The 22,156-nt window shown below is 41.9% G+C and overlaps 1 protein-coding gene across 1 annotated transcript; it reads left to right on the top strand.

The window, feature by feature from the left end:
• On the top strand, positions 16,581-19,294 carry LOC109215604 (8-hydroxygeraniol dehydrogenase-like). The gene is made up of 5 exons (XM_019379708.1): positions 16,581-16,762; positions 16,879-16,992; positions 17,872-18,382; positions 18,506-18,659; positions 18,750-19,294. The coding sequence occupies exons 1-5, from the start codon at positions 16,665-16,667 to the stop codon at positions 18,950-18,952; spliced, it is 1,080 nt and encodes a 359-aa protein (XP_019235253.1). The 5' UTR covers positions 16,581-16,664; the 3' UTR covers positions 18,953-19,294.

The following is a 22,156-nucleotide window of genomic DNA, read 5'->3' as shown; positions in this document are numbered from 1 at the left end:
CCTGGTCTTCACCGGGGCCTGACTCGTTCCCAGAATCGTTGGAGCCCTCAGATCCATCGGAGCCCTTAGAACTCGGAGCCTTCACCACCCTCAGGCTCGTAGATCTCTTTTGCCTCGGCCTCAAGCTTCTTAGCTTCTTCGATCTCGTCCGATAAGTCGAAGCCTCGGGCATGGATCTCTTCGAGGGTCTCTCTCCGGGATAGCCGCTTCATGTATTCAATCTTTGTCTTTATGCGGGTCTTGGCTGCCTCACATCGGCATCATTTCCTCGGCATTAGTACAAGTTGTGTCCAATTCGGACCTTAGTGCCGCATATTCTCTTCCGAGGGCATCCCGTTCTGCGATGGCCGAGCTCAACTGTGCTCGATGATCATCATTCAGCTGAGACCACTTATTGGCTTTGTCTTCGCCACCCGGAGTTGGTTCGCGACCGATGCCAACTTCGCCTTCGTAGTTTCCTTCTTCGAAGCCAGCAAGCCCATCCTGCCCTTCCACCCTTCGGCCATGGCCTTAACCTCGTCCATGTCGAGCCAGAGCTAGTCGATCAGGTCAATCTTCTATTAGACCTGCGAAGTTGTGTTGTTAGTCACCACAACTAGCTCCTCATTTTTAGCTTCAAAGACATTTACCTTTTCAACGAGGTCAGCATGTTCCCACTTCATGGTCGAGGCCTCCTTCTGAACTTTTTCCGGCATGGCTCGGAGAATTGGGAGGTCTTTAAGGGCCTCATCCTGTTGCTCACTGAGAAGCCTGTACATGTCCTTCTTCCGGACCTGCTCTTTGAGCTTGAATTTGAGCTGGCTGATTTCCAAGCAGTACCAAAGAACATGGTAAAGCACTAAGGCTTGTAAAACAACAAAAGTAGTAAGAGACATGTCCATGCCGTCAAAAAAGGAGTTGAGGGGATCATCTGAACCCTGCACTCCCTCACTTGACTTTTCTTTGCCCGCTTTTGCCTCTTCGAGCATGGACTCAGTATAGGAGGCTATGATGTCAATGACACCGGTCGCCTCCTTCGGAATGGAAGCGGCTTCCTAGGAGGTCACAACCTCCATCTCCCCCTCAGGTTCCCGAGCCTGAAGGGGATCGACCTTGTGGTCCCCTTTCTCAGTAGTCGCCTGCTCCCCAGTGGGAGTTGATCCATGGGTGACGAAGATGTCGTCTTCTTCAAGCTCATCCCTAAGCCAGTAGAGATAGCCAGGGTCCGTTTCCGTGTACTTGGTATTCTTCTTGGGTTGCCGTGCCCAAGTGGCCGCCCTCTTCTTCCTCTTCTCCTCGGGGTTTGGGGAACCCAAGGACTTTCTCTTTTTCAACTCTTCCTCCTTCGCGGCAGCCCCGGGCTGTCCGAAGAGAGAGGGCTCGGCAGGCAAAGATGGATCCGCATCCTGATCAGGCGGCCTAAGCTCAGTGGTTTTAGGCAGACCGGTAAGAAAAAAGTAAAAGTTAGCACAATATAAGTTTAAAGCGTGATGGTAACTATTTCAGAATAGAACCTCACCATAAGAACGAGCCTCCATTTGCCCTTCAAAAGTTTGCTCCATGCGCGCTCGGAGTAAGGCATCTACTTACAAATCCCCTCGATCCACTCCTTGAATCAGGGGATTGCATCTGGAACTTGGGCAACAGATGCACGACCAAAAGACAGCAATGAGAAAAAGAAATAAAAAGGAAGAAATACCCAAGAAAGACAATACTTACGGGATGTGTTCCACTCCTCAGGAATGGCAGAACTCGAGGGGAATTAGTTCTTTGGTTTTCACTCAAACGAATCTCCCGTTCGAACCTCGATCACAATCCTCTAGAAGGATGGGTGGATTTGCCAGAGTCACACCTCGTACCTCTTGCAGAAGGCAAGAACTACAGGATCCACAGGGGCGAGCGTGAAGGGGTAAGTGTAAACACTCAGATACCTCTTCACGTGAGTAGTTATATCCTCATTGGGCTCGGGAACGACCACGTCCTTACCCTCCTACTTACAGTCCGCTCAGACTACGAGTAGGGTTTCTTCGGTGATAGAGCACATGTATCTCGATACTCCCTCGCCTCGGTCTTATTGTCTAGAGGCCTTCTCAACCTTGAAGTCATCCCCGATAAAGGAGCCCTCGGTTGCATCCACCTCAGCATTTGCGGCCGGGTGGGAAGATGAAGGGGAAGCCTGCTGAGGCACTGACTTGGAAGTCTAAGCCATCGTGATCTGGGAAAATATGAATATTAAAAGGGAAGTATAAAGATTCGAAGGAAAAATGTGAAGATTTGAAGAAAGAGTATAAAGGTCTGAAGGTGGGATGAAAATATGAAGATCTAGGTTGGAAATCCAAGAACAAATAGGAAGGTTTGAAGATTAGAGATGAAGATATGAAGGCTCAATAAGCAGGGCATGAGGATATGAAAATGTTAAAAGCCATTAGAAAATTCGAAGGTAAAAGCTAGGATCGGAAAGTGGAAGAAATGCAAAAGGTCGAAGCTTTTATAGGTGAAAAACAGTCAATGCGCAACGTTTCACGTTCGAACGCAGCCAGCCGGTGATTGACATGTGTCCTAAGTCAGAACAACGTGACTTGCAGGACGTTTCGACTTATTCATCACCTCGGTTGTAACGTACGAGGGAAAGAACCGGGGTTCATCTATCGTTTCCCATCATTTCAGCAAGCCTACTCTTTCGAAAAAGAGGGGACTATCTGTATACGGGTGAAATCGGGGATAACGCACACGCCGGTTTCCCAGTAAATTAAACGAAGTAAGAGCATGAATATATGAGATCAAAATCGAAGTTGGGAACTCTATTTTTCGAGGCCCGTAAAAAGTGAATGGAGTGCTCTCCATCGGACCTGATAAAATGACGCACCCCGGACTGGGGATGAGTTTTGAGACTCGAAAAACATAATGAACGGTTATAGGCAACAGATAGACGACTATGATATCCGCAACCAATCGGATATCACATGGGGATATCACGGTGCGGATCTCACTCGATGGCGGTTATAGATCAGTAATTAACGAGAGAGGAAATTTTTTACCTTTATTGACTTATACTAGGTATGAAACTCTTCTACTATATAAATGGAAAGTTTTTTCTTTGATATCATACATTGTAACACGCATACCAAGGCAATACAAATTCATTTTTCTGTTTTCTAGCAATTGAAAAGTTCTTACTTATTTGTTTTGTTCTTCATTCATGATTGGCTCTGAACCAATGGTCCGATCAAGGACAAACTACTGTTCAACCTAAGTTCGACCTCGGCCGTAGCGTTACTATTGGTTTGATTATTCATTTTATCTTTAACTTTTTTATCTAAAATTCTTGATTATTTATATTGAATTAATCCACATATCCTTAACACTGCATACAATTTTAATTGTTATTTGTTTTAAGGGTAAACACACATATTAATATTCAGATATGTATTCAGGCTCTGACGTCTTAATCTTACTAAACACTGATGTTAGTGCCTGATACTTTGTGCAGGTTGACGCGTCATTCAAGGATACTCCCAAGGTTAGTGCATATCGCCTAAACTCAGTGGTGTAGTCTTGTACTGTTTGATCTTTCTTTTGTCGTAGTTGATGCCACTGGTTCCACCGCTCTTCCAAGTACCCCATAGGATAAAATTCCTTTCGTACGAGGCCATCAACTTCTCTAGTTTAGTAATAGCCTTCCACCAAGTTTTTGCATGTCCCATCATTTTTGACGGTGTGTAGGCGACTTTTTGGGCGTTGCTAAACCTTTGAAGAGTTACATATGTCTCCAACTGGACTAGCCATGAATCTAGTTTCTCAGGATCAACTACTCTAACATAGACAGGGATTTCAACCTTCACTTCCACCTTAAAATTTTCTGGGACTAAGGTGGTAGTGTCTGTAACATCACTTCTAGAATCTTCATCATCAACGTCGCCAAGTTCTCGTCTTCTTTGGGTGTCGACCACTTCCCTGGAAGTGAATTGACATTCTATCCTTCTCTTGGAGGCATGACTGCTTAATTTTTATCCAATTAAGGACAACAGCCATATCAGATGTAAGCTTTGCAACTTGCTCAGGCAGATTAGAAGATGGAGTTTCATGACCCAAAATTCCTACCGTCGGGATCGTGATGGCGCCTAACATTTCACTTGCTAGGCAAGCCAATGTTACAACAATTTACTTCTTTTAGCAGCTTAAACGATAATAATAATAATAAAGAACTGAGATAACTGATATGTTCTAAGTATAAATGCGGAAGCTAAACAGCCAGCGTCTATTACAACTCCCCGAACCTGGTGTCACAAGTGCACGAGCTTCTAAAGTAATACACATAAAGGTTTGAAATAAGTGCAAAGCTGTCTGAATGAAGTTTTACAGCTAAAAGAAAAGAGGATGGGGACTCCAGGAGCTGTGAGTGCTGAACAGCCGTACCTCAGGTCTACGCAAATGTCCGATCCGAGCTCGTTAGTAACCGCCGCTGAGACCGTCTCCAAAATCTTCACAGTGTGCAGAGTGCAGAATCACTACAACCGACCCCATGAACTGGTAAGTGTCGAGCCTAACCTCGACGAAGTTGTGATGAGGCTAAGGCGGGTCACCTACGCTAAAACCTGTACGCAGTCTATAATAATAGAATACTTGAAATACAGCACAGAATTAAACAGCCAACAGAAAATGATAACCACAGTCTCGAAGATAAACCAGTGTCGTCGAGAATTACCAATCTTTAATAGTTCAAAAAAAATATCAGAAAACAACGCAGGTAAAAAAAGAAACATATATGTTGTTGTGGCGCGCAACCCGATCCTACCAGACAACGCATAATTCACCCTTATTCCCCCCATAACAATATCAATAACAGTCAATAATATATATTTTTTGCGGCGCGCAACCCGATCCCACCATATATCGATATCAATATCATAATTTCACCCTTATTTCACCATATCAATCCACCCTTATTTCACCTGTTGCGGCGTGCAACCCAATCCCACCATATCAGTGCCAAATAGTCAATTTACACAGTCAAATCAACATGCTAAATCACAAGGCCTTTACGATAAATAAATACCAAACTGAACCAAGAAATGGAACCTTGCTCAATATAGAATCTACACAAATAATACTACATAGCGAGACCAAACCAGCAATTCACAATTAAAAGGTACAAACAAGTCAAATTAAATAAATAGCAGGGATTGGGGGAAAAATTAAAAGATCTAACATGGTTAATGATACGCTCAAATTACACTTTAATTAAATAGTGTAAGGCGGTCAGTGTCAAATATAATAACCCAACAAGGTTGGGATCGAATCCCACAGGGAATAGGTGTGAAAAGATTACTTGAGTAGTGTGAAACTTGACTTAGGTCGTAATTCTATTCCTTTAGCTTAACAAGAGAATGATATAGTTGTGATTTAATAAGATAACTAATTTTGTTATGAGAATGTGAATAATTTGATTAAGGAAACCAAGGTTGTGTCCCCATCAATGAAATGTAATGCTATCGGTGTTAATATGATATATTTCTAATGGAAGGTCCTTTGATATGCAAATGGTTTCTAAATGACTACCCAATATTTTTCAATGATTGGGTAGTATTTTCTCTTCATGATTTTTCCAAATATAAAAGGGTTGCAATTTAAGAACACCCAATTTATGTCAAGTAGAACCCACTTATTCCTAAGTGATTCTATTAAACAAGATTTAAAGTCTTGAGTTCTTGATATTCATTTCTACCAAACCCTAACCCACTTTTCCAAGTAAAGAAAGAGTAAAATGGAATAGGTTAATTTTTGCAACCACCAACCATAAATAAAGCACAAGAAATGAATAAATATCAACCAACCATTATATATATATTCAATGTTAAACACTCATTACCATTACACCCATTTAGGGTCCACAACCATAGTATTTAAATTAGCTACTCATGCAAAAATACAAGACCAAAGCAATAAGTAAAGTCATAAAGCTTACAAAAGTGCAAGATTCTCTCTTCACAAGCTTCCAAATTAATGGAGTATTCAATGCTCTCAATGTAGGACCTTTTTCAGACTTGAATGACCCACAAATACCCTAGTTATTCTTTTTATACTGGACCAAAAGTCGTGGTCAAAATCGGATAAAATTAACCCTGCAGACAACTTCTGCGACCGCATAATGGTCGCAAACCATGTATGTGGTCCGTATAATCTTCGCTTACGTCACGGATGTGTAGATCAGAAGTCCCACGAGTCCACCGCATATGAATTATGCGGTCCGCATATCTGTTATGCGATCGCATTTTCCCTTCGTAGATGTGTTGATCAGCTTCTTCAATTGAAATTGTGCGGTCATTATGCGGCTCGCAAAAGTGTTATGCGGCCGCATAATGGGCCGCATATTTATCTCTTCATTTGGCCAGCCACTCTGCTTCAGTTTACGGTAATCATGCGGATTATGCGGTCTGCATTTCACTTATGCGGTCGCATATTTGCAGCATTTCTGTCTTTTTATGACTTTTTGACTTCTTTTTCATGTTTTTGGGTCTTCAAGTCTCATGCACTGCAAAAAAACAAATTTGATAAGAATTAACTAAAAATGCATTAAGAGACAGGCTAAAATCTAAGTAATTGGTATCACATGTGTCGAAATTCTACGGCACTTCAGCTAACGGAAGAAAACATTGATTAACACGTAGCAATTAAGCATGGAAACCATTTAGAGCATGTAACAATTAAGAAAGGAGGGAAAACAATTGAGGAAAAATGATAAATCAGGGAAAACAGATAACTCGGCGGCGTATAAGTACTCGTCACCTTGCATATACGCAGCTCACATGGAATTCACATAACACAAAGTCCGAGGGTTCCTAATTCCCTCAAGTCGAGGTTAGACACGACACTTACCTCGCTCCAAAGGCCACTCAAAGCTCAATCACAGCTTTTCCTTTCAAACACGCCTCTGAACCAACAATATCTAGCAAATTACCAACCAAACGTTTCATATTAGGTCCTAGGAATCACCCACGATGGATAAGAATTCAATATAGGCCATTATTGAAATAGTCAACACCCGGGCCCGCTTGGTCCAAACCCGAAATTCGGACCAAAACCCGATTATCCATTCACCCCTGAGCCCGGATATGTTATTGGTTTTGGAATCCGACCTCAATTTGAGGTCTAAATCCCCAATCTATCAAATCCCTAACTTCTACCCAAAAATCCCCAATTCAACCATGAAAACCTTAGATTCTATGTTGAAATCATTTAAAAAATGTTGAAATCTTGTAAAATGAAGTGAAAGATTGAATGAAACTAGTTTAGAATCACTTACCTATGATTTGGGGAAGAAAAAGTCTTTGGGAAATCTCTTCTTGTGTTTTAGGTTTTGAAAATTTGAAGAATGGATGAAAAATCCCGTCCAAGTCTCATTTACCCAGTTGCAGATGTCACAAATGCGACCTGGGCTTTGCAAATGTGAAGCCTGCAAATGCGAAGGAGGCATCGAAAATGCAAACCCCTTCTCCCTCTGCATTGTTCGCGAATGCGAGTAATAGTTCGCAAATGCAAAAATGGGCAAGACCGCATTTGCGACCATGTGATCGCAAATGCGGAAAACACCCCTCCCAAGTTCCCATCGCAATTGCGAGGAATTTTTCGCAATTGCGAACATTGGCCACCACAGCTACTCTTCTCAAATGATATGAGTAGGTCGCAAATGCGAACCCAACAGTGGTCGCAAATGCGAAGCTTGATCTCGCAATTGCGAGATCAGAGGCTCTGCAACAAGAACTGAAGCACACCAGCAAATTTCTAAGTTCAAAACACTCTGTAGCCTATCCGAAACTCACCCGAGCACTCAAGTCTCCAAATCAAACATGCACACAAGTCTTCATACGAACTTGCTCGCGCGATCAAATCGCCAAAATAACACCTAAAACCACAAATTTAGCACCAAATCAAATAAAATTCTCAAGAACACTTTGAAATTTCTATTTTCACAACCGGACGTCCGAATCACGTCAAACAAACTCCGTTTCTCACCAAATTTCACAGACATGTCTTAAATATTATATTGGGCCTGGACCAGGCTCCGAAACCAAAATACGGACCCGATACCAACAAGATCAAACATCAATACTTTTCTTAAAAACCAATAATTTTTCAGATTTTAATTTTTAACAAAAATTCATAACTCGGGCTAGGGACCTCCGAATCCGATTTCGGGCATACGCCCAGGTCCCATATTTCGATACGGACCCACCGAGACTGTCAAGACACGAACCTGGGTCTGTTTACCAAAAATGTTGACCAAAGTCAACTCAAATGAAGTTTTTAATCGAAAATCCCAATTTTTATTAACTTTCAACCCAAAAGCTTCCGGAAACACGCACGGACTACGCACGCAAAAAATCGAGGAGGGATAAAATGGGGTTTTAAAGGCCTCGGAACATAGAATTTGCTTTTAAATCATAAGATGACCTATCGGGTCATCACATTCTCCACCTCTAAAATAACCGTTCGTCCTCAAACGGACATAGAAAAGTACCTGAGCTGGGAAAAAGTTGGGGATATCTACTCCGCATATCGGACTTGGACTCCCAGGTAGCTGCCTCAACAAGCTGACCTCTCCACTGCACTTGAACTGAAGGATAACTCTTCGATCTCAACTGACGAACCTGCCGGTCTAGAATAGCTACCGGCTCCTCCTCGTAGGTCAAATCCTTGTCCAACTAGACAGTGCTGAAATCTAACACGTGGGATGGATCGTCGTGATACTTTCGAAGTATGGATACATGGAACACCGGATGGACTAGTGATAAACCAGGTGGCAACGCAAGTCTGTAGGCCACCTCTGCTACTCGCTCAAGGATCTCAAAAGGCTTGATGTACATAGGGCTCAACTTGCCCTTCTTCCCAAATCTCATTACACCCTTCATGGCAGACACACGGAGCAATACTCTCTCTCCGACCATGAATGTAACATCACGAACTTTACGGTCGGCATAACTCTTCTGCCTGGACTGAGCTACGCAAAGTCTATCCTGAATGATCTTAACCTTATCCAAGGCATCCTGTACCAAATATGTACCCAATAACCGAACCTCCCCCGGCTCAAACCATCTAACTGGCGATCGACACCATCTACCATATAATGCCTCATATGGAGCCATCTGGATGCTCAACTAATAGCAGTTGCTGTAGTCGAACTCCGCGAGCGGCAAGAACTGATCCGATGAGCCTCTGAAGTTAATAACACATGCACGGAGCATATCCTCCAATATCTGAATAGTGCGCTCGGATTGCCTGTCAGTCTGAAGATGAAATATTGTGCTCAGCTCAACCTGTGTGCCCAACTCACGCTGCAGTGTCCTGCAAAAATGTGAGGTAACTGCGTCAATTACCTCGATCAGAAATGATAAACACGGGCACACCGTGAAGACGAACGATCTCGCGGATATAAATCTCTGCCAACCGCTCTGAAGAATAGGTAACAGCCATAGGAATAAAATGCGCTGACTTGGTCAATCTATCCACAATAACCCAAACTGCATCGAACTTCCTCTGAGTCCGTGTGAGTCCAACAACGAAATCCATAGTGATACACTCCCAATTCCACTCAGGAATCTCTATCTTCTGAAGCAAACCACCAGGTCTCTGATGCTCGTACTTTACTTGCTGACAATTTAGACACCGAGCCACATATGGTACTATATCTTTCTTCATTCTCCTCAACCAATAATGCTCTCGCAAGTCCTGATACATCTTGGCGGCGCCCGGATGAAAAGAATACCGGGAACTGTGGGCCTCATCCAGAATCAACTTACGAAGTCTATCCACATTAGGCACACAAATACGACCCTGCATCCGCAAAGCTCCATCATTTCCAACCGTAACCTGCTTGGCATCTCTGTGCCGCACCGTGTCCCTAAGGACAAGCAAATGAGGGTCATCATACTGCCGCTCTCTGATGCACTCAAACAATGAAGACCGAGCGACCGTACAAGCTAGAACACGACTAGGCTCAGAAACATCCAACCTCACAAACTGATTGGCCAAAGCCTGAACATCTAATGCAAGCGGTCTCTCACCGACTGGAATGTACGCAAGGCTGCCCATACTAGCTGACTTCCTACTCAAAGCATCGGCCACCACATTGGCCTTCCCGGGATGGTACAAGATGGTGATGTCGTAGTCTTTCAATAGCTTTAACCACCTCCTCTGCCTCAAATTGAGCTCCTTTTGGTTGAACAAATACTGCAAACTTCAATGATCCGAGAACACCTCACACGACATGTCATAAAGATAGTGCCTCCAAATCTTTAGCGCATGAACGATGGCTGCCAACTCTAAGTTGTGAACATGGTAATTCTTCTCGTGAACCTTTAGTCGTCGTGAAGCATATGCAATAACCCTGCCACCTTGCATCAATACCGCACCAAGTCCAATACGAGATACATCACAATATACTGTATAAGGCCTTGATCCTGTGGGAAACACCAACACTGGCGCTATAGTCAAAGCAATCTTGAGCTTCTGAAAGCTCGGCTCACACTCGTCTGACCATCTGAATGGGGCACCCTTTTGGGTCAATCTGGTCAACGGGGCTGCTAGAGATGAGAACCCCTCCATAAACAGACAGTAATAGCCCGCCAATCCCAAGAAACTCTGGATCTCCGTAGCTAATGTGGGTCTAGGCCAGTTCTTAATTGCCTCAATCTTCTTAGGATCTACCTGAATACCCTCTGTTGATACAATGTGACCCAAGAAAGCAACTAAACTCAACCAAAACTCGCATTTTGAAAACTTAGCATATAATTGGTAGTCTCTCAGAGTCTGAAGAACGATCCGAAGATGTTGCTTATGCTCCTCTCCACTGCGGAGTAGATCAAGATATCATCAATAAAAACAATCGCAATGGAATCCAAACAGGGCTTGAACACCCGGTTCATCAAATCCATGAATGTTGCTAGGGCATTAGTCAGCCAAAATGACATCACTAGAAACTCATAATGCCTATACCGAGTCCGAAAAGCTGTCTTAGGGACATCGAATGCCCTAATCCTCAACTAATGGTATCCAGACCTCAAATCGATCTTCAAAAACACTTTGGCACTCTGAAGCTGATCAAATAAGTCATCAATCCTCGACAATGGATACTTGTTCTTGATGGTGACTTTGTTCAACTGCCAATAATCTATGCACACCCTCATCGGTCCATCTTTCTTCTCCACGAACAACACAGGCGCACCCCAGGGCGAGACACTAGGTTTAATAAAGCCCTTATCAAGCAAGTCTTGCAACTACTTCTTTAATTCCTTCAACTCTGGTGGGGCTATACGGTATGGCAGAAAAGAAATGGGCTTAGTGCCCGGAGCCAAATCAATACAGAAGTCAATATCTCTGTCGGGTGACATCCCCGGCGGGTCTGCAGGAATCACCTCTGGGAACTCACGAACAACTGGCACAAAATCCATAGGAGGAACCTCCGTACTAGAATCATGTACATAAGCCAAATAAGCTACACACCTCTTCTCGGCCATGTGTCGAGACATCATATAAGAGATAATACTACTGGTAGAATGGCCAGGGGTCCCTCTCCACTCCAATCGAGGTAACCCCCGCAAGGCTAAGGTCACCGTCTTGGCGTAACAATCCAATATAGCATGATAAGGTGACAACCAATCCATACCCAAAATGACATCGAAATCAACCAAGTTGAGAAGCAGAAGATCTACGCTAGTCTCAAGACCTCCAATAGTAACCACATACGAACTATAGACACGATCTACAACAATGGAATCTCCCACAAGGGTGGACACATATACAAGAGCACTCAAAGAGTCACAAGGCATAACCAAATATAAAGCAAAATAGAACGACGCGTATGAATATGTAGAACCCGGATCAAATAGAACTGAGGCATCTCTACTGCAAACTGAAATCGTACATGTGATAACCGCATCAGAAGACTCAGCCTCATGCTTGGCTAGAATAGCATAGCATCGGGGCTGGGCCCCACCACTCTGAACTATATCTCTATGACGACCTCCTACTGGCTAGCCTCCACCTCTAGCGGCCTGACCTCTACCTCTGGCTCCCTGACCCCTATCTCTGGCTGGCTGACCCCTACTCTGGTTGGCTGAGCGGGCGGTGATACAACCGGTGCCAGAATTATGGCACGAGAACTCTGTTGTGGTGTGCCACCCAATAATCTCGGACAAGGCCTCCTAATATTCCCATAACCACCATACTCAAAACATCCATCCTAGTACTGTGGCTGTTAAAACTGAGATTGACCCAAACGGGTTGGTGGACCACGGTAATAACTCTGAATAGGAGGTGCACTGATAGGAGTTGGCGGTGCACTGTAGGCTAGCTACCCAAATTGAGGCACATAATGACCACGACTCCCTGAAGCACTGTGGGATGTATGAGACGCTGAATGATATGGCCTAGGAGGATGGCCCCTACCAAAAGTACCCCTCCCTCCTGACGAGGCACCACTAAAACTACCTTAATGACGAGGTCTCTTGTCAGATCCCTAACCTCCTACCTAGGATAGAACCATCTCGACTCGCTTGGCGATATTGGCAACCACCTGAAAAGAAATCTCACTCCCAATCTCCTTAGCCATCTGCAATCTGATAGGCTGAGCGAGTCCCTCAATAAACCTCCTCACCCTCTCTCTCTCGGTAGGAAGCAAAAGAATAGCATGACGGGCCAGATCCACAAATCGAGTCTCGTACTGAGTGACAGTCATAGAACCCTGCTGAAGACGCTCGAACTGCCTCCGATAGTCCTTTCTCTAAGTGATAGGAAGGAACTTCTCATGAAATAACTGAGAGAACAAGTCCCAAGTGAGAGCAGGCGACCCAGCTGGTCTGGCCAACATATAATTCCTCCACCATTTCTTGGCGGATACCGATATATGAAATGCAGCAATGTCGACCCCATTGGTCTCCACTATCCCCATGTTTCGTAACACCTCATGACAGTTGTGCGGATAGTCCAGGGGATCCTCTGAGGATGCACCGCTATAGTGAACTGGGAAGAGCTTGGTAAACCTATCCAATATCCACAAAGCCTCAGAAGACATAGCCGATCCATCACAGGTCTGTGCTGCAACACCCGGCGGAGCTACCCCACGGGGTGATCTGTTTGAGTCTAAAACTGAGGAGCCATCTGCTCCGGAGTGTGAGTAGCAGGAGTCTGGACTCCTCCCCCAGCCCGAGAGACGGCTGGTGCAACAGGAAATGTGTCGGTCTGAGCAACACTCTCCATAAGGCCCACTAGACGGACCAAAGCATCCTGAAGCACTAGGGTAGCGATGAACCCCTCCGGGACCTGAGCTGGTCTAGTAGGAATAGTCTGGGCTGGAACCTCATCATCAAACTCCACCTGAGGCTCTAGCTACTAGTGCTGCTGCTCGAGCTCGGGGCTGAGCTCTGCCCCTACCTCGGCCTCTGGCATGACCTCGGCCTCGACCCCTGCCCCTCGTACGAGCTGCTACTGGGGGCTCTGGTTGCTGCTCAAGTGAAGATGCGATACGCGTTCTCACCATCTGCGAGAGAATAGAATAGAAGAGCTCAATCAGCAATAATAGAATAAAATTGCACGATAGAGAAGAATAGAAGTGAAACCGTTCCTAACTCCATAGCCCCTGGAAGATAAGTACAGACATCTCCATACCGATCCGTCAGACTCTACTAAGTTTGCTCATGACTCGTGAGACATATGTAACCTAGTGCTTTAATACCAACTTGTCACGACCCGGAATTCACACCATCGGGATCGTGATGGCGCCTAACATTTCACTTGCTAGGAAAGCCAATGTGAGAACAACTTACTTCTTTTAGCAGCTTAAATGAAAACAATAATAATGAACTGAGATAACATATATGTTCTAAGTATAAATGCGGAAGCTAAACAGCCAACGTCTATTAAAATTCCCCGAACCTGGTGTCACAAGTGCACGAGCTTCTAAAGTAATACACATAAAGGTTTGAAATAAGTACAAAGCTATCTGAATGAAGTTTTACAGCTAAAAGAAAAGAGGACGGGGACTCCAGGAGCTTTGGGCGCTGAACAGTCGTACCTCAGGTCTCCGCAAATGCCCGATCCGAGCTCGCTAGTAACCGCCGCTGAGATCGTCTCCAAAATTTGCACAATGTGGGGAGTGCAATATCAGTATAATCGACCCCATGAACTGGTAAATGTCGAGCCTAACCTCGACAAAGTAGTGACGAGGCTAAGGCGGGTCACCTACACTAAAACCTATATGCAGTCTATAATAATAATAGAATAATTAAAATACGGTACAGAGTTAAACAACCAACAGGAAATGATAACCACAACCTCAAAGATAAACCAGTGTCGTCGATAATTACCAATCTTTACTAGTTCAAACAAAATATCAAAAAATAACGCAGCTAAAAAAAATAGAAACATATAGGTCGTTGTGGCGCGCAATCCAATCCCACCAGCCAACACATAATCCTCCCTTATTCCCCCATAACAATATCAATAATAGTCAATAATATATATTTATTGCGGCGGGCAACCCGATCCCACCATATATAAATATCAATATCGTAATTTTACCCTTATTTTACCATATCAATCCACCATTATTTCACCTGTTTCGGCGTGCAACTCAATCCCACCATATCAGTGTCAAATAGTCAATGTACACAGTCAAATCAACAAGCTAAATCACAAGGCCTTTACGATATAAAAATACCAAACTGAACCAAGAAAAGGAACCTTGCTCAATATAGCATCTACACAAATAATACTACACAGCGAGACCAACCAGCAATTCATAGTTAAAAGGTATAAACAAGTCAAATTAAACAAATAGCAGGGATTAGGAGAATAATTAAAAGAGCTAACATGGTTAACGGAAGAAAACATTAATTAACACGTAGCAATTAAGCATGGAAACCATTTAGAGCATGTAACAATTAAAAAAGGAGGGAAAACAATTAAGGGAAAATGATAAATCTGGGAAAACAGATAACTCGGCGGCCTATAAGCACTCGGCACCTTGCATATATGCCGCTCACATGGAATTCACATAACACAAAGTCCGAGGGTTCCTAATTCCCTCAAATCGAGGTTAGACACAACACTTACCTCGCTCCAAAGGCCACTCAAAGCTATATCACAGCTTTGCCTTTCAAACACGCCTCCGAACTAACAATATCTAGCAAATTACAAACCAAACGCAAATTAGGCCTTAGGAATCACCCGCGATCGATAAGAATTCAATTTAGGCCATTATTGAAAAAGTCAACAAAAGTCAACACCCAGGCCCGCTTGGTCCAAACCCGAAATTCGGACCAAAACCCGATTACCCATTCACCCCCGAGCCCGAATATGTAATTGGTTTTGGAATCCGACCTCAATTTGAGGTCTAAATCCCCAATTTATCAAATCCCTAATTTCTACCCAAAAATCCCCAATTCCACCATGAAAACCTTAGATTCTATGTTGAAATCTTGTAAAATGAAGTGGAAGATTGAAAGAAACTAGTTTAGAATCACTTACCTATGATTAGGGAAGAAAAAGTCTTTGAAAAATCTCCTCTTGTGTTTTAGATTTTGAAAATTTGAAGAATGGATGAAAATTCCGTCCAAGTCTCATTTACCCAGCTGCAGATGTCGCAAATGCGAAGGAGGCATCGCAAATGCGAAACCCCTCTCACCTCTTCTTCTCTTTCTTATCCTTGTTAATTTTCTTCTTCTCTTTCTTATGTGATCTTGATTCTATTCAAACAGAATAGCACTTGAGATTTACGTTCCTTTGTCTTGTTCAGTTATTCTAAGCAAATTATTCATGGGATATACTTGACAAAATAGATTCTGTCAGAAGAGTTGGAACTTTCAAACAAAAGAATCATGCAAATAATTGATTGCATATCGCACAATTTTGACTTTCAAGAGTTGTGTAGAATTCAAAGTTGGCAACCCTAATTTAGAGGCATCTAGGATTTTAAGGGTGCACTAATATCTTTATCAATATATGATTTGAAAATATAAATTTTTTTTCGATGACCCAAGTTACATTATATATAGCAAGCTAAAAACGAGGGAGCATAAATTCACGTAAACCCCATTGCCTCCCATATAGATCCGTCCCTGCCCTAATTAACTTATATAGAGGAATGACCTTATATTTTTTTTCCTTTTTGATATTTATTTGAATCCTATTAAAACATAGATCATATGATTACTTGTATGGCAATTCAAGCTCATGGCACGTATTGTGTGATTTGATCCAACAGATTTCACGGACTTGCCCCTTCGACTACGCCAGCGTCTAGCCCAAAAGCGCGTGTATCACGAGAATTTATGATACATTTTATAAAGTTCTTTACTTTTCTCTCGGTCAAACTCGATCGTACACGGACCCCATGCATATATATACACGTACGTAGCATTTGCCCAAAGTATATATTAAGCCACAGAGAGACAAGGAAGATTGTCTTTAGGTGATCATATCAAATAAAAAATTCAGAGAAAACAGATTGAACAGGGAAGCCATGACGATAGCCATTGATTCACACCTCATCGACTACGTCATAAGCCATGAACTCTAATCCTATATATACATAATATCGAAAACCAACCACTTCACTATCTCTATTTCCTACTGCAATTATTACTACTCAATTTATTGTGATATCTTTAAAAAAAACAAAAGTTAAGAAAATGGCTAAATCATATGAGAATGAACACCCAGTAAAGGCATTTGGATGGGCAGCTAGAGATACTTCTGGTGTTCTTTCTCCTTTCAACTTTTCAAGAAGGTATTATTTGATTCCACTCCCAAAATTTTGGTTTAACTGTTTTTTTCTTTTAAAAAAATTGTTATTGATTCTCTGTATCATGGATGTTTTGATTATGGAAAAATCTAATGGTGCAGAGCCACGGGTGAGAAAGATGTGCAGTTTAAAGTTATGTATTGTGGAATTTGTCATTCTGATCTTCATCAGCTCAAGAATGAATGGAGCAATAGCATATATCCAATGGTTCCTGGGTCAGTTTCCATTTTCTTATTTTTATTATTTATTTGCATATGAATTTAAGTTGTAGTGTTGTACACGCTGATGTGTAAAGATGTATAATCTAACCTGTGATAACATGATAATTAATATTTTTATCAGGTTATTAATAATTATTATAAAGATTTAGCTATCATTGTAGGAAATAAAACTTTTCGTGACGACATTCATGGCGAGTACCTTAGTCGCGACCAAAAGTGTACCGCCGTGGGAAGGGGCGACCTATCTTAAATTTAGTTGTGACCCATATATTTATCTTTTGTGGCGAACTAAGTCGCCCCAAATTCTAATTCGTTCTATTATTAGCTTTTGTGGTGACTAAAATCGCCACAAAAGGTAGACAAACGGTCACAATATAGATTTAAGATAGGTCGCCACACCGAGCGACATAGACTTTTTTATCACTAAAATGCTTGATTTCTTGTAGTGTATAGTTACATTATAAGTGATCTACCATGCAAATATTTTTTACGCCGTGACTGTATTGAAATTAAACTCTTGCAAAATATATAGTTCTACGTTAAATTAACCAAATTTAGGATTATCGGAGAATTAAAGTTTCTGTCTGTGCAAATGGTTACACTAATTCCATGTTAAGAGTTCTTTAATGGAATGAGAAAGATTGGGTTATTATTAAATTTGCAGATATCTTTTTCAAGAGATCAAATTGCAAGATAATATATTTTATAGCAAGAAACAGAGTACTTTAATACTTTTACCAACAAATTGACACACTAGGATGGTACAGCTCAAAAACTGTAAATTGAAACTTAATCACATGCTATGTTTTGGATGCTAATACAGTTCTTCTCTAATTAGAATCGATTTTTGTCATTAATTGTCAATTGTCACAGGCATGAGGTTGTTGGTGTGGTAACTGAGGTTGGTAACAAAGTGGAGAAATTTAAGGTTGGTGACAAAGTGGGAGTTGGATGTTTGGTAGGATCATGTCGCAAATGTGAAAACTGTGACAACAATCTCGAGAATTACTGTCCTAATCAGATAATGACATACAACGGTATTTACACCGATGGAACCACCACGCACGGAGGTTACTCTGACATCATGGTAACGGACGAGCACTACATGGTTCATTGGCCGGAGAACTTGCCAATGGAAGCCGCTCCATTGTTATGTGCTGGAATTACAACATATAGTCCTTTGAAATATTTTGGACTTGATAAGCCCGGAATGCACATTGGTGTTGTTGGTCTTGGTGGTCTTGGTCATATGGCTGTGAAATTTGCTAAGGCATTTGGAACTAAAGTGACTGTTATTAGTACATCTAGTAGTAAAAAACAAGAAGCAATTGAGCGTTTGGGTGCGGACTCATTTTTGGTCAGCCGTGACCCTGACCAAATGCAGGTGAATATTATTACTTTTGACTTTATAACTCGTTTAGTCAATCAACTATGCTTCAATCTCAAACTAATGGGAGTCTGACATACGAATTAATTCTAATTTTAAATGTACATGAAATATGAACAGGCTGCAGCGGGCTCGCTTGATGGCATCATTGATACTGTCTCTGCAATTCACCCTCTTCTTCCATTGATTAATTTGTTAAAAACTCATGGGAAGCTTGTAATGGTTGGCGCGCCAGAAAAACCACTAGAGTTGCCTGTATTTCCTTTGCTTTTAGGTACGTTTCTTGAATCGGATGTTTCTAACTATGCATTCTTTTTAGAACGTAAAAAGTTGATACAAAGTATATATATAATGTCAAAAACAGGGAGGAAGCTAGTCGCTGGGAGTGCCATAGGAGGGATAAAGGAGACACAAGAGATGGTAGAATTCGCGGCAAAGCATAACATTACACCAAATGTTGAAGTCGTGCCAATGGACTATGTGAATACAGCTTTGGAGCGTCTTTTGAAATCGGATGTTAAGTACCGTTTCGTACTTGACGTTGGCAATACATTGAACAAGAGTTAGGAGGGGGACTTGGGCAAGAAAATGAGAATTGGATCTACCATGTGTGCTTCTTATGCATCATATATTTTGCTATGGGCTTAATTATGATCTTGTTTTAGCTTGCACCTATTGGTGTTTATTTCTTACTATGTTTTATGTATTAAAGGAAGGATTCAGAGAATAAATACATATTGTTTTTTTCTAGGTTTGTCATGAAAAACTCGTCTCAGTCGATCTTGGCATAGGTGCATTTGATCTTGTGGAGATAAGGCTTTGTAATATTATTTAGAGATGGTCCTCCTAGTCAAAATGTGTGGATAATCTGGTTAATATTCTTCCTTTCAAGATGTCTGTTTTTGGCCATTTGGGTAACCAAATTGTTTCGGAAAGGTTTCTTTACTTCTTCCCATGATCTTAAGCAGGGGATCCTCTTTCCCCTTCTTTGTTCATCATTGGTGCTGAAGTATTATCCATATCTTTGAATAAGCCGTTTGAGCATGACAATTTCACACCATTTAGCATGGATAACAGAAAACCCATCATCAACCACTTAGCTTATGCAGATGACATTGTCATCTTCTGTGGAGGAAACAATCATTTCTATCAAGCTTATTAAGAAATAAATCAAGAGGTATGAAAGGGCTTCTGAGGAAAAAGTCAACAACGACAAGAGTTACTTCATTACCTCCCCTAACATCTCTTGTATTGGGAAAAAACTTAATTTAAATATTGAAGATGACGTGTCATGACACGTGGACCGGTCAAATAGTCAAAGCATGGTAATCAGTTAGAAGGCACGAGAAACAACAGATGCGGGAGAGAAGATATTTAAAGGCACGAGCTATTATTCAGATGAAACGAGACTCGTACCTGTTCGAGTCATTTAAAGCTCGAAGATCAGAAGGAATTGAAGACATGAATCTAATAGCGTAAAAGAGTCCAAATTCAACATTAAATGCCAAATACGTTAGAGAATTTGCATTTAACAAGAATGATTGAGTAACGTTTCTTTTAATGTCATTTATTGCTCATAATTGTCTCATTAAGACAAAGGCATTACACTTTCTCTTAGAATTAACTATAAAAGGAGAAAGTCACAACATCTGTAGGACACGAAATATCATTGAGATTACATTGAAATACAAACTTATTTACTGCTTTATTATTCTCCTAAATTCTTTATTCTTTTCGTCTCCTGATTATCAGTAACCCGATTTTTTCTCTTAATTTCTAGTTTTAACTGAAATTATATTTTTTGGTTAAACAAATTGGTTCCGTTACCGGTAATCTAATAATCAAGCATATCTCAATCTAATTTTCCTGATTGCGTCAATCATGTCAAACAACAATGACAATACTCAAGGAAACCCAGAAATTCAGACAATCCAACAACTTCAGGAAGATTCCCCGCAAGGCTCTCCACAAGGTTCTCCACGAGGCTCCCCACGACGATCTCGTGAAGGCACTCCTGATGGATCTTATACGGATGGACAGGCTCAATTTGAAAATGTTGAAACCATGAATGAGGCTCTGCAAAAACTTATCGCTGCTCAAGTTAATAACGCTCTCCAAGCTTTTGTTCGTCAATTGCCTGCTGTTCCACCTACATCTGCTCCAAACAACAACACTTTGGAAAATCCTCGTTCAGGATTGTTTAATTCTGGCACCGGTGGAACCCCTAGTGAAACACAAGAGAGAGACCCAGGTAATCCAGTTAATTCTGATTTACAAAGTCTAGTACTAACCTTACAGAAACAGCTTAAGGAGCAAAATGAACGCATAGAGCAAATACCTGGAGTACCGCCCGTGATCAAGGGCGTGGATATAGATAAATATTCCCAACAACCATGGAAGCCAAGTGCTGCTCCCCTTCCAATTCCAAAGAAGTTTAAAATGCCTGATATTCCAAAGTATGATGGTACATCAGACCCACGAGATCACGTTACTGCATTCACAACAGGTGTCAAGGGCAATGATTTGACTAAGCAAGAAATTGAGTCGGTCTTGGTCAAAAAATTCGGTGAAACACTCACTAAAGGAGCCCTAACATGGTATTCTCTTTTACCTGAAAATTCTATAAATTCGTTTGCTGAGCTTGCAGATTTATTTATCAAAGCACACTCGGGAGCTCAAAAAGTTGGAAAGCGAATGGAAGATATCTTCAAAATCAAGCAAGGAGACTCAGAGTTGCTTAGAGAGTTCGTAGATAGATTTCAACGGGAAAGAATGACGCTGCCACGAGTATCTGACAATTGGGCAGCCATAGCCTTTGCTAGTAATTTAAATGAGAAGAGTTCAGAAGCCACGAGGTGACTCAAAGAAAGCCTTCGAGAATTCCCAGCAACAACGTGGAATGATGTCTACAACAGATACAGCACAAAGATGAGGATTGAAGAAGACATTATTTTACGACATAAAACAGAAGAAAAGGTAAGTTCAAAGCGTGTGGAAAATGAAAAGAGATCCGGTAAAAACAGGTACGAGCCATACATGGGACCTGCGGGAAAGGACTCACGGTCAAGACAAGATAATCAAAGGTACGATCACAGACCTAGGAACAGGGAATCAGGCTCCTCATCAAGGTTTGGGAACGATCGAAACACACGCGGGTCACGAGACGATGATGGAAGTTTGAAGGCAAGATTTGGTGGGTATAATTTCAATGTCACTACCTCCGAACTCGTAGCTGTTTTGAGGAGCATGGGAGATAAGGTACGGTGGCCTAAAGAGATGCGGTCAAACCCAAATAAGCGCAATCCAGATCATTGGTGCGAATTTCACAATGATCACGGGCATAAGACTTCAGAATGTAGATTTTTGCAAAGTGAAGTGGACCATCTATTGAAACAAGGGTATCTCACTGAGTTATTTAGTGAGAAAGGTAAGCAAGCCTACATGAAAAATAGGCAAGAACCACCAAAGCCCCCATCACCCAAAAGAACCGTGAATGTTATAAGCGGGGGAGAGGATATTTATAGAGTAACATGTACGGCTTCAAATAAAGTTTCCAAAGTAACAATTACGCACGGGAAGCGAGTGCGACAGACTTTAGAAGATGAAAGGATCACTTTTGATGATGCAGATACAGAAGGAGTGATCACCCCCCACAACGATGCACTGGTAATATCTTTACTTGTACATGACACTAAGGTAAAACGAGTTTTGATTGATCCAGGAAGTTCCGTAAATATTATACTACTAAGGGTATTACGTGAAATGCAAGCT

Source organism: Nicotiana attenuata, chromosome 2, assembly GCF_001879085.1.
Source record: "Nicotiana attenuata strain UT chromosome 2, NIATTr2, whole genome shotgun sequence".
NCBI lineage: Eukaryota > Viridiplantae > Streptophyta > Magnoliopsida > Solanales > Solanaceae > Nicotiana > Nicotiana attenuata.
The sequence above is the reverse complement of the archived record's forward strand: the minus strand, read 5'-3'. Positions and strand labels throughout refer to the sequence as shown.